A 15,951-nucleotide genomic window follows, 5' to 3' on the forward strand; every position below is an offset into this window, starting at 1 on the left:
TTCCCGGCCAACAGCAGCTGCTGACCATTTACAGCAGACGGACTCATTTTGAGTTTTGGCACTGGCGATTCTATGAAGGTTTCCTCGTTGGGCATTTGAAAAAATCAAAATGCCTCTGCAAATTCAACCAACGTCTCAGTTCAACTTATGTTTCCTGGATGTTCCAATCCACTTCATGCGTCCACGTATCAAATTAAAGATAACCAACAGATGGAATAATAAAAGCGCATATAGTTATAAAAAGGTTTATGTCTGAGTTAGAGATAAGTGATCTTATTGCGATGGTTTAATTTTTTTTTATTGTTGCATGCTGTTTAATGCAACTGGCTTTACATTTTCATTTGATAACGCCCTGATAACGCCTTTTTCAAGCTTTTGTCTGGGTCCAAAAAATAAAAGAGCCTGGGATATTTGAATAAAAGAAAAACTATTTAAAATATTTTTGGTATTCTTGAAATGAATAATGGGCCAACCCCGAGATTGCTGTAATAGGGGGCCATCATTTTCAGGGCGTTTCCAGAAGTGTAATAGGCAGGTCGTGTTATTATTCCCACTCAGGATTTCGGCAACGGAAGGCGATGTTCCTAATACTCCCGGCTCTGTATGAGAGACATTCAAATTCAGACAAACGATTATTCTTAAAAGTTTACAACCCGTAACAACTGGGATTTTGGAGGGAGAGCTCTAGAGATTCTGAAAAGTTGTTTCACGATCAAAACTAGTATAGTTGTTAGTAGCAATGAGTGTACGTATAACATATTGAATGAGACGGTTTCTTGTTATAATAAGGTGATGTGAGTTTTCCTATTTTGAAATTTTTTGGCCAGACTACACTGGACTGCACTGGACTGCACTGGACTGCACTGGAATGGAATGGAATGGACTGGACTGGAATGGACTGGACTGGAATGGAATGGAATGGAATGGAATGGACTGGACTGGACTGGACTGGACTGGACTGGAATGGAATGGAATGGAATGGAATGGAATGGAATGGAATGGAATGGAATGGAATGGAATGGAATGGATTGGAATGGAATGGAATGGAATGGACTAGACTGCACTGGACTGCACTGGACTGCACTGGAATAGAATGGAATGGAATTGAATGGAATGGAATCGACTGGAATGGAATGGAATGGAAGGGAATGGAAGGGAATGGAATGGAATGGAATGGAATGGAATGGAATGGAATGGAATGGAATGGATTGGAATGGAATGGAATGGAATGGAATGGAATGGAATGGAATGGAATGGAATGGAATGGAATGGAATGGAATGGAATGGAATGGAATGGAATGGAATGGAATGTATGGAATGGAATGGACTAGACTGCACTGGACTGCACTGGACTGCATTGGAATAGAATGGAATGGAATGGAATGGAATGGAATGGAATGGAATGGAATGGAATGGAATGGAATGGAATGGAATGGAATGGAATGGAATGGACTAGACTGCACTGGACTGCACTGGAATAGAATGGAATGGAATTGAATGGAATGGAATGGAATCGACTGGAATGGAATGGAAGGGAATGGAAGGGAATGGAATGGAATGGAATGGAATGGAATGGAATGGAATGGAATGGAATGGACTAGACTGCACTGGACTGCACTGGAATAGAATGGAATGGAATTGAATGGAATGGAATGGAATCGACTGGAATGGAATGGAAGGGAATGGAAGGGAATGGAAGGGAATGGAATGGAATGGAATGGAATGGAATGGAATGGAATGGAATGGAATCGACTGGAATGGAATGGAAGGGAATGGAAGGGAATGGAAGGGAATGGAAGGGAATGGAAGGGAATGGAAGGGAATGGAATGGAATGGAATGGAATGGAATGGAATGGAATGGAATGGAATGGATTGGAATGGAATGGAATGGAATGGAATGGAATGGAATGGAATGTATGGAATGGAATGGACTAGACTGCACTGGACTGCACTGGACTGCATTGGAATAGAATGGAATGGAATGGAATGGAATGGAATGGAATGGACTAGACTGCACTGGACTGCACTGGAATAGAATGGAATGGAATTGAATGGAATGGAATGGAATCGACTGGAATGGAATGGAAGGGAATGGAAGGGAATGGAAGGGAATGGAATGGAATGGAATGGAATGGAATGGAATGGAATGGAATGGAATGGATTGGAATGGAATGGAATGGAATGGAATGGAATGGAATGGAATGGAATGGAATGGAATGGACTAGACTGCACTGGACTGCACTGGACTGCACTGGAATAGAATGGAATGGAATTGAATGGAATGGAATGGAATGGAATCGACTGGAATGGAATGGAAGGGAATGGAAGGGAATGGAAGGGCATGGAAGGGAATGGAATGGAATGGAATGGAATGGAATGGAATGGAATGGAATGGAATGGAATGAAATGAAATGGAATGGAATGGAATGGAATGGAATGGAATGGACTGGACTGGAATGGAATGGAATGGAATGGAATGGAATGTATGGAATGGAATGGACTAGACTGCACTGGACTGCACTGGACTGCATTGGAATAAAATGGAATGGAATGGAATGGAATGGAATGGAATGGAATGGAATGGAATCGACTGGAATGGAATGGAAGGGAATGGAAGGGAATGGAAGGGAATGGAATGGAATGGAATGGAATGGAATGGAATGGATTGGAATGGAATGGAATGGAATGGAATGGAATGGAATGGAATGGAATGGAATGGAATGGAATGGAATGGAATGGAATGGAATGGAATGTATGGAATGGAATGGACTAGACTGCACTGGACTGCACTGCATTGGAATAGAATGGAATGGAATGGAATGGAATGGAATGGAATGGAATGGAATGGAATGGAATGGACTAGACTGCACTGGACTGCACTGGAAATGAATGGAATGGAATTGAATGGAATGGAATGGAATCGACTGGAATGGAATGGAAGGGAATGGAAGGGAATGGAAGGGAATGGAAGGGAATGGAATGGAATGGAATGGAATGGAATGGATTGGAATGGAATGGAATGGAATGGAATGGAATGGAATGGAATGGAATGGAATGGAATGGAATGGAATGGAATGGAATGGAATGGAATGGAATGGAATGGAATGGACTAGACTGCACTGGACTGCACTGGACTGCACTGGAATAGAATGGAATGGAATTGAATGGAATGGAATGGAATCGACTGGAATGGAATGGAAGGGAATGGAAGGGAATGGAAGGGAATGGAAGGGAATGGAATGGAATGGAATGGAATGGAATGGAATGGAATGGAATGGAATGGAATGGAATGGAATGGAATGGAATGAAATGAAATGGAATGGAATGGAATGGAATGGAATGGACTGGACTGGAATGGAATGGAATGGAATGGAATGGAATGGAATGGAATGTATGGAATGGAATGGACTAGACTGCACTGGACTGCACTGGACTGCATTGGAATAAAATGGAATGGAATGGAATGGAATGGAATGGAATGGAATCGACTGGAATGGAATGGAAGGGAATGGAAGGGAATGGAAGGGAATGGAATGGAATGGAATGGAATGGAATGGAATGGAATGGAATGGATTGGAATGGAATGGAATGGAATGGAATGGAATGGAATGGAATGGAATGGAATGGAATGGAATGGAATGGAATGGAATGTATGGAATGGAATGGACTAGACTGCACTGGACTGCACTGGACTGCATTGGAATAGAATGGAATGGAATGGAATGGAATGGAATGGAATGGAATGGAATGGAATGGAATGGAATGGAATGGAATGGAATGGAATGGAATGGAATGGAATGGAATGGACTAGACTGCACTGGACTGCACTGGAAATGAATGGAATGGAATTGAATGGAATGGAATGGAATCGACTGGAATGGAATGGAAGGGAATGGAAGGGAATGGAAGGGAATGGAAGGGAATGGAATGGAATGGAATGGAATGGAATGGAATGGAATGGATTGGAATGGAATGGAATGGAATGGAATGGAATGGAATGGAATGGAATGGACTAGACTGCACTGGACTGCACTGGACTGCACTGGAATAGAATGGAATGGAATTGAATGGAATGGAATGGAATGGAATCGACTGGAATGGAATGGAAGGGAATGGAAGGGAATGGAAGGGAATGGAATGGAATGGAATGGAATGGAATGGAATGGAATGGAATGGAATCGACTGGAATGGATTGGAATGGAATGGAATGGAATGGAATGGAATGGAATGGAATGGAATGGACTAGACTGCACTGGACTGCACTGGACTGCACTGGAATAGAATGGAATGGAATTGAATGGAATGGAATGGAATGGAATCGACTGGAATGGAATGGAAGGGAATGGAAGGGAATGGAAGGGAATGGAAGGGAATGGAATGGAATGGAATGGAATGGAATGGAATGGAATCGACTGGAATGGAATGGAAGGGAATGGAATGGAATGGAATGGAATGGAATGGAATGGAATGGAATGGAATGGACTAGACTGCACTGGACTGCACTGGACTGCACTGGAATAGAATGGAATGGAATGGAATGGAATGGAATGGAATGGAATGGAATCGACTGGAATGGAATCGAAGGGAATGGAAGGGAATGGAAGGGAATGGAAGGGAATGGAATGGAATGGAATGGAATGGAATGGAATGGATTGGAATGGAATGGAATGGAATGGAATGGAATGGAATGGAATGGAATGGAATGGATTGGAATGGAATGGAATGGAATGGAATGGAATGGAATGGAATGGAATGGAATGGAATGGAATGGAATGGAATGGAATGGAATGGAATGGAATGGAATGGAATGGAATGGAAGGGAATGGAAGGGAATGGAATGGAATGGAATGGAATGGAATGGAATGAAATGAAATGGAATGGAATGGAATGGAATGGAATGGACTGGAATGGAATGGAATGGAATGGAATGGAATGTATGGAATGGAATGGACTAGACTGCACTGGACTGCACTGGACTGCATTGGAATAGAATGGAATGGAATGGAATGGAATCGACTGGAATGGAATGGAAGGGAATGGAAGGGAATGGAAGGGAATGGAATGGAATGGAATGGAATGGAATGGAATGGAATGGATTGGAATGGAATGGAATGGAATGGAATGGAATGGAATGGAATGGAATGTATGGAATGGAATGGACTAGACTGCACTGGACTGCACTGGACTGCATTGGAATAGAATGGAATGGAATGGAATGGAATGGAATGGACTAGACTGCACTGGACTGCACTGGAATAGAATGGAATGGAATTGAATGGAATGGAATCGACTGGAATGGAATGGAAGGGAATGGAAGGGAATGGAAGGGAATGGAATGGAATGGAATGGAATGGAATGGAATGGATTGGAATGGAATGGAATGGAATGGAATGGAATGGAATGGAATGGAATGGAATGGAATGGAATGGAATGGACTAGACTGCACTGGACTGCACTGGACTGCACTGGAATAGAATGGAATGGAATTGAATGGAATGGAATGGAATCGACTGGAATGGAATGGAAGGGAATGGAAGGGAATGGAATGGAATGGAATGGAATGGAATGGAATGGAATGGAATGGAATGGAATGGAATGGAATGGATTGGAATGGAATCGACTGGAATGGATTGGAATGGAATGGAATGGAATGGAATGGAATGGAATGGAATGGACTAGACTGCACTGGACTGCACTGGACTGCACTGGAATAGAATGGAATGGAATTGAATGGAATGGAATGGAATGGAATCGACTGGAATGGAATGGAAGGGAATGGAAGGGAATGGAAGGGAATGGAAGGGAATGGAATGGAATGGAATGGAATCGACTGGAATGGAATGGAAGGGAATGGAAGGGAATGGAAGGGAATGGAAGGGAATGGAATGGAATGGAATGGAATGGAATGGATTGGAATGGAATGGAATGGAATGGAATGGAATGGAATGGAATGGAATGGAATGGAATGGAATGGAATGGAATGGAATGGAATGGAATGGAATGGAATGGAATGGAATGGACTAGACTGCACTGGACTGCACTGGACTGCATTGGAATAGAATGGAATGGAATGGAATGGAATGGAATGGAATGGAATGGAATGGAATGGAATGGAATGGAATGGAATGGACTAGACTGCACTGGACTGCACTGGAATAGAATGGAATGGAATTGAATGGAATGGAATGGAATGGAATCGACTGGAATGGAATGGAAGGGAATGGAAGGGAATGGAAGGGAATGGAAGGGAATGGAATGGAATGGAATGGAATGGAATGGAATGGAATGGAATGGAATGGATTGGAATGGAATGGAATGGAATGGACTGCACTGGACTGCACTGGACTGCACTGGAATAGAATGGAATGGAATGGAATGGAATGGAATGGAATGGAATGGAATGGAATGGAATGGAATGGAATGGAATGGAATCGACTGGAATGGAATGGAAGGGAATGGAAGGGAATGGAAGGGAATGGAAGGGAATGGAATGGAATGGAATGGAATGGAATGGAATGGAATGGAATGGAATGGAATGGAATGGAATGGAATGGAATGGAATGGAATGGACTGGAATGGAATGGAATGGAATGTATGGAATGGAATGGACTAGACTGCACTGGACTGCATTGGACTGCATTGGAATAGAATGGAATGGAATGGAATGGAATGGAATGGAATGGAATGGAATGGAATGGAATGGAATGGAATGGACTAGACTGCACTGGACTGCACTGGACTGCACTGGAATAGAATGGAATGGAATGGAATGGAATGGAATGGAATCGACTGGAATGGAATCGAAGGGAATGGAAGGGAATGGAAGGGAATGGAAGGGAATGGAATGGAATGGAATGGAATGGAATGGAATGGAATGGAATGGAATGGAATGGAATGGAATGGATTGGAATGGAATGGAATGGAATGGAATGGAATGGAATGGAATGGAATGGAATGGAATGGAATGGAATGGAATGGAATGGAATGGACTAGACTGCACTGGACTGCACTGGAATAGAATGGAATGGAATTGAATGGAATGGAATGGAATCGACTGGAATGGAATGGAAGGGAATGGAAGGGAATGGAAGGGAATGGAATGGAATGGAATGGAATGGAATGGAATGGATTGGAATGGAATGGAATGGAATGGAATGGAATGGAATGGAATGGAATGGAATTGGTAGCTCGGTGGTAGGAAGTTGACTGTATTTCACTTCAAAACACGTCAAAGTGTGTGTGTAAGGCACACTGTGTCAAAACAACAATTCAAAAGCTATCACCAATCCTATACGATACAAATACAATTAAGATAATGACACAAATCACATGAACAACACTTTACGAATACCTGGAAGTGACCAGGCTTGGGTGAGTCAATACTCAATCCTGCAACGCAGGCCTTTTCAACTCAATGGGAAGACAAATAGTGTCTAAACATACAAATTCAATTAGGTCAAGCCAGGGATAAAACATAATGTAACCAACAATCTAAACGTGTCTCACCAATTCCACATGTGCTTCTCATGCACCTCAATTCAAGTCTACAGACAGGCAACATGAAATTCCGGGCAATCCTTATCTTTAAAATTAACAAATATATAAAAGGGGAATTCAACAAACAATTAAAACATTAAGTTACCCTTTAAAAGCCACGGAAAAGCACAAAAGATTCACATCAAAGAAGAGTAAAAGTCAAGACGCAATATGTCAACTGACAGCTACAGACGATTACTAAACGGCCGTAATTTCAGGCCTAAAACTCAATGACTACAGGCCTGCCCTCTATGCAACAATTAGAGGGCCAACGGCCTAAAACAATAAAAGCGGTCTGTAACGCCATCTGGACATGCAATAAAATTAATACAATCAAATCGCGGCTCCATTCTCCCCCGAGCCGGATTCTGTCGCCTCCGTCGCTGGATCCGGCGAGTAAGCTTCTAGCAGAGCCAGCTGATTTGTCCCACGTCGCAGGATTCCGGTGGAGAATTCCACATCTGCTGCTCGGACTAATCCGTCGGCACCGGGGTAGACCTTGACGATCTTGCCGGTTCTCCAACGCCCGCGCGGAGCATTCTTCCAATCATCCAAAATGAAATCACCGACGGCAAAGTTCCGTGCGGGTGTTCTCCATTTCTTCCGGCTGGTCATCGACTGCAGGAAAGATCCGCGCCACACGTCCCAGAAGAAATTGGTTATTCTCTGGACGTATCCATAATGATCACGCGGAAGGGCCTTGTTAAAATCTCCGGCCGGTAAATCAGCTACAGGAGCTCGATTAAGGAAATCGTTTGGGGTTAACGCACGAAAGTCGTCCGGGTCGGAGCTGCAATAAGTCAAAGGCCGAGAATTTAACAATCCGGAAACTTCAAAAAGAAGAGTGCGCAGAACTTCGTCACTGGGTGTACGCAATACACTCTTCTCTTGATCCAACGCGGCGTAGAAAGCGTTTTTCACTGATCGCACTAATGACTCATGTGAGCCTCCAAAATGTGGCGTTTGCGCTGGTTGGAAAAACCATTCGATCCGGAGCGCTTTCAACTCCGTGGTCAACACACTGTCATCTTTCAGCCGATCCAACTCCACACGTAATAAACGTTCAGCGCCAGTCAAGTTCGTGCCATTGTCCGAGAACATATGCGCCGGCTTTCTATACACTGATATAAAACGTCGGAGCACCATTAAAAAATCACTGGCGGAGAGGGAAATTGCAACGTCTACATAAACTGCTCTGGTCACCATGCACGTGAAAAGTACGCCCCATCTCTTTGCTGTTCCACGACCGTGTGTCACGTCTATTGGTCCGAAATAGTCCACCGACGTGTAGGTGAAAGGAGGATGACCGGCGCCCAAGCGAGCTCGATGGACGTCGGCCATCATTTGCAGAGCTGCTTTCGGACGAAATCGACGGCACGGCACACATTCATTGCGGACACGTTTAACCAATTCTCGTCCGCCCGTCACCCAAAAATGTTGTCGAACGTGAGATAATACAAAATCCGTGCCAAGGTGATGCATGCTGTCGTGAAACGCTCGGATGATCATACGAGAAAGCGGATGTTTTCCGGACAATAATGGAGGGTGCATGACATCGTAGGGCAACTTGGCCCGGCTTAACCGACCTCCAAGTCGCAATACTCCAGATTCGTCCAGAAAAGGTGTGAGCGGCAGCAACGGCGAGGTCGAGCGGAGCGGCTTCGTCTGCTGCAATCTTTTCAGCTCTTCAGAATAAACTTCTCGTTGACTTTGTTTCACGAGATTCAGAAATTCTCCTTCCAACCGGATTAGGGCCGGAATATCTTGGGCTGAGATCTTGACGTCTTTCCAATTGAACACGGTCGGCGGCTCCACGGCTGTGGAATTCAGATGGACGTGGACAGACCGGAGTTCTTCCTTTGCGGCCATCCATGGCAAGTCCCTTGGCCAGGCCGGCTCCTCTTCATAAAGGAAAGGCGGACCATCTAACCACCAACTTGGGATTTCTTCTTCTTCCATCTGCGATCGGGTAGCAGCGTCGGCCGGATTTAAACGTCCAGGAACGAAGCGCCATTCGTGAGGCTCAGTGAGGGTTTGAATTTCACCGATCCGGTGGCTGACATAAACTTGGTAGTGGGAGGACACGGCCCGGACCCAATTCCGGACCGTGCTGCTGTCGGTCCAGAAGTATCGGCAATCCATTTTTCTTTTCAGGGCCGTTTGGACAAACTTAGCCAGACGGGCGCCCATGAGCCCAGCGTTGAGCTCTAGTTTACAAACGGAAACTGTTTTTAAAGGAGCAAGCTTCGTCGCTGTCTTGATGTGCCGGACCAGCACTCGGCCATCCTGATAAACCACACGGGTGTAGCAGGACGCGGCACACGCCTCTTCTGACGCGTCCGCGAAAGTGTGCAATTCGGTCCGGACTATTTCTTCCGCATTTGGGAAGAGACAGCGGGGCAGCTCGATCTCCTTCAAACGTCCGATCTTCTGGAAATACTCTTCCCACCACTCCTTTTCGTCACCAACCACTTAATCTTCCCACTGAAGTCCTTTCACGCCCAATTCCCGCAATTTAATCTTGGCTTTAACAGTCATCGGGGCGGCCGTGCCCAAGGGATCGAACAAACCAGCCACTTGGGCAAGTAACCCCACTCTGGTGTAATTCACACTGGACACTTTCACTCGGAATCCCAGATGATCAGTCGAAGGATTCCACACAATTCCAAGGATCAACTCTGGGTCATCACTAATGCTGCGCACTTGGGTCTTGACAGTGGTCCCATTGTCCGAATCCGGCTGGACTGCTGATAAAAGCTGGCTGCTATTGGACACCCAGTGCCCCAGGTGGAAATCGCCGTCTGCTAGGACCTTATTTACACCGGTGGCTCTCCTTACGGCATCCTCAAGTCTGCTAGTCGAGGCCAGGTAATCGTCGACGTAGATGTCTTCTCGCACGTCATCGGCCGCCTCCTTCATTTCCGGTCCAGCATCGTCTGCTGCGCGCCAAGTGGTTCGTATGGCGACGTAGGGCGAGCACGTTACACCGAAAGTCACTCTGGTCATCTCACATGTCGATATGGTTCCATCCACTTCGGGCCATAGGAATCGGTGGTACGGACGGTCAGCATCCTTCAAACGAATCCGGCTAAACATTGCGCCAATATCGGCTGACCAGCCAATCTCTCCTTCCCGGAAACGGATCAACACGGCCGGTAAGGGGTTCTGCAGCGCCGGACCACTGGTGACAAAGTCATTTAAACATTTGCCGTTCGACTTTGCAGCAGCATCGAATACGAGACGTAACTCAGGCCGCCCAGCCTTCTTTGGCACTCCAAAGTGCGGGAGAAAATACTTCGTCGGGCTCTGCTGGATTTCTTCCGGCGTGAGCCGTCTAGCGTAGCCTTCGCTAAAGTTTTTCTCCATGGCTGCACGGTAGTAGGTCTCGTAGTCTCCTGATTCGCGGGCAAATTTATTCTGCATACTCTTCATTCTTAATTCCGCCGTGCGGCGGCTATCGGGAATCTCAGGAGGGATGTCGTCAATCCAAAGAACCGGGGCTGCATATCCTACGTCCAGCTTTTCAGTCTCCGCTTCCAATTTGGTCACCGCCCTCCGATGTTCAGCCGACATGCATTCCGATTGGAATTCGGTGCCAAATGACTCCGTATCACAAAACCGTCGGACCTGTTCGGCGAGTTGAAGAGTGGAATCAGCTGAGGTCTGCACATGATGAATCCGGACAATATCGGGTCCACCACTGGTCGCTACCGCTCCTTGCAGTGTCCATCCCAGTCTAGTCTTGGAAGCGGTCGGCTCGTCATCTTTTCCGAATCGAGATTCACTCGCTGTGATAAGTGCGGCATGGTCCAAGCCAATCAATATGTCGACACGTCCACCACAGTCTCGAAGCGGCGGCAAGTCTTCCATATGGCTCCATCGTCCACGTAGTTTCTCCCACTCCATAACCGGTACTGGCTTGGTGATGGAGGGGATAGTAGATCCCTGGATCGACACTGTTTCTCCCGCCGACGTCCTTAACTGCAACTCCAGGTACTCTGAATTTACATGGACGGAAGATTCTTCACCGACGCCACCTACAAATAAGGTCTGCCGCTGGCCAGTAAGCCGGAGTCGACGCGTCAGCCCCTCGCGAATGAGAGTTGAATCGCTTCCATCATCCATCAAAATGTTCACAGGCACCATCTCCCCGTCGGCGTCGAGCGCGTCCAGGCGGAGCATCTTGAAAGCAATTTGTCGTCGGTCGGAACGTAGAGTGTGAGGCCGGGCATTCCTTTCTACCGGACCATTCTCCTTGTGGAGAAGTTTGTGATGGGACAGCTTACATCCGTCGATGCCACACTCCTTCTTGAGTGTGCAATTCATGAAGCCATGCCGGACGCCGAAGCAGCCATAACACAATCCTCGACGTTGTGTAAAGGTCAGTCTATCACTGATGGGAAGGTCCTTGAAAAAGGTACAGTCTTCAAGGCGGTGCGATCCTTCACATTTAAAGCAGTGTGGTTCAGTCGGTTTCTTCTCTTTCTGCTCAGTCGAGCCATGATTCTTCTGGGAGCTTGATGCTCCATGATAAGTGCGTGCACTTCTTCTCTGCTGCTGTGGTTGCTGGAATCTATTTGGCACCTGGGCTTGTTGTGGGCGGTCGTTCCTATTTCCTCCGTTCGCCGGCCGTTGCTGGTCATCCGCAATTGCATAAGCATTCTGATAGTCCGTTGCTCTAGCCGTCAACCAGCGGCCAAAATCGTTGATGTTCCGATTATCGATTTCGCCTCCCCGTCCATTGTTCCAGGCCAAACGATCGGTAAGCTGCAGCTTGAGGGACAGTCTCTCGATGATGTCAACGTGGCCCGTCTCACCAATCACCGACAGGTTGAAGAGATGAGTTCGCACACGTTCTGAAAAGCGTTTGAAAGACTGCGGGTCATTACGCGGCGCCTCCATCCGATCCAATTCCCGCAGATGGGCCGCTCGAATCACCTTCCGACTCCCGCACGTGCTCTTCAATCGCTGTAGAACCTCCTTGTATCCAGCTTCCCCTCCTCCATGGCCATGTACGATGTCAGCTAGGTCGCCCTTCAAATAATTTTTCAATATGGCCAGCTTCTCGCTCGGAGTCTTGCTCGTAATGTGGACCAGCGCGAACCACATACTTATCCAAGAGAACCAATCAAGTGCGCGGCCCGTATAAACCTCCAGCTGAACGTTGACCGAAGATTTGGCTCCCTTCTCACGAACAATCGGTCTCTCCTTTCCGGCTAGATACGTATCAATCCAAGCATCAGGGGCTTCCGCTGGATAAAATTCAATCTTCTTGGTCGGCTTGTCACCGACGTTCGACGCGGAGTCGGATGGGTTCAACTCCGATCCGTCTGTAGGCAAAACATCTCCTCCTAGATCAATGATGGCCTGTTCAGCAGCTGCGACTTCTGCTCGGGCATCTCGTAGACGCTGATATGCGGTCTCCAATGCCTGTCGACGTGCAATCTGGTCTGGGGTCTCGACAGCAACTGATGAAGCGTCGTCTCGGCGTAGGAGCAGATAATCTTCCACTAAAGCTGAGCATTTGTCGATGGTTTGGGCATACAGCTGATGTTGATTATTTTGTTGGGTCAAGACGTCGTTGTCGTCTACCAACTCGATAACGCGATCGTGAATCGTTTCCAATTCGCCCAAAAGGACTCTTGCGTCAGCTAGAAGCTTCTCAGCATCACGACGAGATAAACCAGTTGTCACGATGTGGTTGATGCGAGTGTGACAGCCAGTGATGCGGGAACGGACAACCTTTTGTCGTCCTTTGCAGGCATCCAATGTCCATGTTGATACTGGAGGGTTGGCCATTTTCAATCAAGGCTTCGAATCAAGGTCAGTCTAAGGTCAATTCAATTTTGATTCAAAGCTCCGGTTCGAAGGACCAGATGGTAGCTCGGTGGTAGGAAGTGGACTGTATTTCACTTCAAAACACGTCAAAGTGTGTGTGTAAGGCACACTGTGTCAAAACAACAATTCAAAAGCTATCACCAATCCTATACGATACAAATACAATTAAGATAATGACACAAATCACATGAACAACACTTTACGAATACCTGGAAGTGACCAGGCTTGGGTGAGTCAATACTCAATCCTGCAACGCAGGCCTTTTCAACTCAATGGGAAGACAAATAGTGTCTAAACATACAAATTCAATTAGGTCAAGCCAGGGATAAAACATAATGTAACCAACAATCTAAACGTGTCTCACCAATTCCACATGTGCTTCTCATGCACCTCAATTCAAGTCTACAGACAGGCAACATGAAATTCCGGGCAATCCTTATCTTTAAAATTAACAAATATATAAAAGGGGAATTCAACAAACAATTAAAACATTAAGTTACCCTTTAAAAACCACGGAAAAGCACAAAAGATTCACATCAAAGAAGAGTAAAAGTCAAGACGCAATATGTCAACTGACAGCTACAGACGATTACTAAACGGCCGTAATTTCAGGCCTAAAACTCAATGACTACAGGCCTGCCCTCTATGCAACAATTAGAGGGCCAACGGCCTAAAACAATAAAAGCGGTCTGTAACGCCATCTGGACATGCAATAAAATTAATACAATCAAATCGCGGCTCCAGGAATGGAATGGAATGGAATGGAATGGAATGGACTAGACTGCACTGGACTGCACTGGACTGCACTGGAATAGAATGGAATGGAATTGAATGGAATGGAATGGAATCGACTGGAATGGAATGGAAGGGAATGGAAGGGAATGGAATGGAATGGAATGGAATGGAATGGATTGGAATGGAATCGACTGGAATGGATTGGAATGGAATGGAATGGAATGGAATGGAATGGAATGGAATGGACTAGACTGCACTGGACTGCACTGGACTGCACTGGAATAGAATGGAATGGAATTGAATGGAATGGAATGGAATGGAATCGACTGGAATGGAATGGAAGGGAATGGAAGGGAATGGAAGGGAATGGAAGGGAATGGAATGGAATGGAATGGAATGGAATCGACTGGAATGGAATGGAAGGGAATGGAAGGGAATGGAAGGGAATGGAAGGGAATGGAATGGAATGGAATGGAATGGAATGGATTGGAATGGAATGGAATGGAATGGAATGGAATGGAATGGAATGGAATGGAATGGAATGGAATGGAATGGAATGGAATGGAATGGAATGGAATGGAATGGAATGGAATGGAATGGAATGGAATGGAATGGAATGGAATGGACTAGACTGCACTGGACTGCACTGGACTGCATTGGAATAGAATGGAATGGAATGGAATGGAATGGAATGGAATGGAATGGAATGGAATGGAATGGAATGGAATGGAATGGAATGGAATGGAATGGAATGGAATGGACTAGAATGCACTGGACTGCACTGGAATAGAATGGAATGGAATTGAATGGAATGGAATGGAATGGAATCGACTGGAATGGAATGGAAGGGAATGGAAGGGAATGGAAGGGAATGGAAGGGAATGGAATGGAATGGAATGGAATGGAATGGAATGGAATGGAATGGAATGGAATGGATTGGAATGGAATGGAATGGAATGGACTGCACTGGACTGCACTGGAATAGAATGGAATGGAATGGAATGGAATCGAATGGAATCGACTGGAATGGAATGGAAGGGAATGGAAGGGAATGGAAGGGAATGGAAGGGAATGGAATGGAATGGAATGGAATGGAATGGAATGGAATGGAATGGAATGGAATGGAATGGAATGGAATGGAATGGAATGGAATGGAATGGAATGGAATGGAATGGAATGGACTGGAATGGAATGGAATGGAATGTATGGAATGGAATGGACTAGACTGCACTGGACTGCATTGGACTGCATTGGAATAGAATGGAATGGAATGGAATGGAATGGAATGGAATGGAATGGAATGGAATGGAATGGAATGGACTAGACTGCACTGGACTGCACTGGACTGCACTGGAATAGAATGGAATGGAATGGAATGGAATGGAATCGACTGGAATGGAATCGAAGGGAATGGAAGGGAATGGAAGGGAATGGAAGGGAATGGAATGGAATGGAATGGAATGGAATGGAATGGAATGGATTGGAATGGAATGGAATGGAATGGAATGGAATGGAATGGAATGGAATGGAATGGAATGGAATGGAATGGAATGGAATGGAATGGAATGGAATGGAATGGATTGGAATGGAATGGAATGGAATGGAATGGAATGGAATGGAATGGAATGGAATGGAATGGAATGGAATGGAATGGAATGGAATGGAATGGAATGGAATGGAATGGAATGGAATGGAATGGAATGGAATGGAATGGAATGGAATGGAATGGAATGGAATGGAATGGAATGGAATGGAATGGAATGGAATGGAATGGAATGGAATGGAATGGAATGGACTGTATGGAATGGAATGGACTGGAATGGAATGGAATGGAATGGAATG

General features: G+C 45.8%; 3 protein-coding genes across 4 annotated transcripts in view; all 3 read right to left on the bottom strand.

Annotated features, from left to right (window-relative positions):
* LOC124316136 (sporulation-specific protein 15-like) overlaps window positions 1-15,951 on the bottom strand; it is a 610,960-nt gene that overhangs the window by 94,153 nt on the left and 500,856 nt on the right. The window lies entirely within an intron of this gene.
* Window positions 7,208-10,000, bottom strand: LOC124316207. The gene is made up of 3 exons (XM_046782014.1): window positions 7,643-10,000; window positions 7,507-7,582; window positions 7,208-7,433 (listed from the first exon to the last, which is right to left on the bottom strand). Exon 1 carries the CDS (start codon window positions 9,724-9,726, stop codon window positions 7,870-7,872), a length of 1,857 nt encoding a protein of 618 aa, XP_046637970.1. The 5' UTR covers window positions 9,727-10,000; the 3' UTR covers window positions 7,208-7,433; window positions 7,507-7,582; window positions 7,643-7,869.
* LOC124316131 lies at window positions 9,994-14,109 on the bottom strand. 2 transcript variants are annotated; one of them, XM_046781881.1, is made up of 3 exons: window positions 13,739-14,109; window positions 13,584-13,665; window positions 9,994-13,520 (listed from the first exon to the last, which is right to left on the bottom strand). In XM_046781881.1, the coding sequence occupies exon 3, from the start codon at window positions 13,333-13,335 to the stop codon at window positions 10,009-10,011; it is 3,327 nt and encodes a 1,108-aa protein (XP_046637837.1). In that variant the 5' UTR covers window positions 13,336-13,520; window positions 13,584-13,665; window positions 13,739-14,109; the 3' UTR covers window positions 9,994-10,008. The 2 variants fall into 2 exon arrangements, with proteins under 2 accessions (XP_046637837.1, XP_046637835.1); XM_046781879.1 differs by having other exon boundaries at window positions 9,994-13,665.

This window comes from Daphnia pulicaria, chromosome 12, assembly GCF_021234035.1.
Source record: "Daphnia pulicaria isolate SC F1-1A chromosome 12, SC_F0-13Bv2, whole genome shotgun sequence".
NCBI lineage: Eukaryota > Metazoa > Arthropoda > Branchiopoda > Diplostraca > Daphniidae > Daphnia > Daphnia pulicaria.

Coding starts and splice junctions, on each gene's coding strand:
- LOC124316207 (XM_046782014.1), bottom strand. CDS start 9,726: ATGGGCGCCCGTCTGGCTAAGTTTGTCCAAACGGCCCTGAAAAGAAAA.
- LOC124316131 (XM_046781881.1), bottom strand. CDS start 13,335: ATGGCCAACCCTCCAGTATCAACATGGACATTGGATGCCTGCAAAGGA.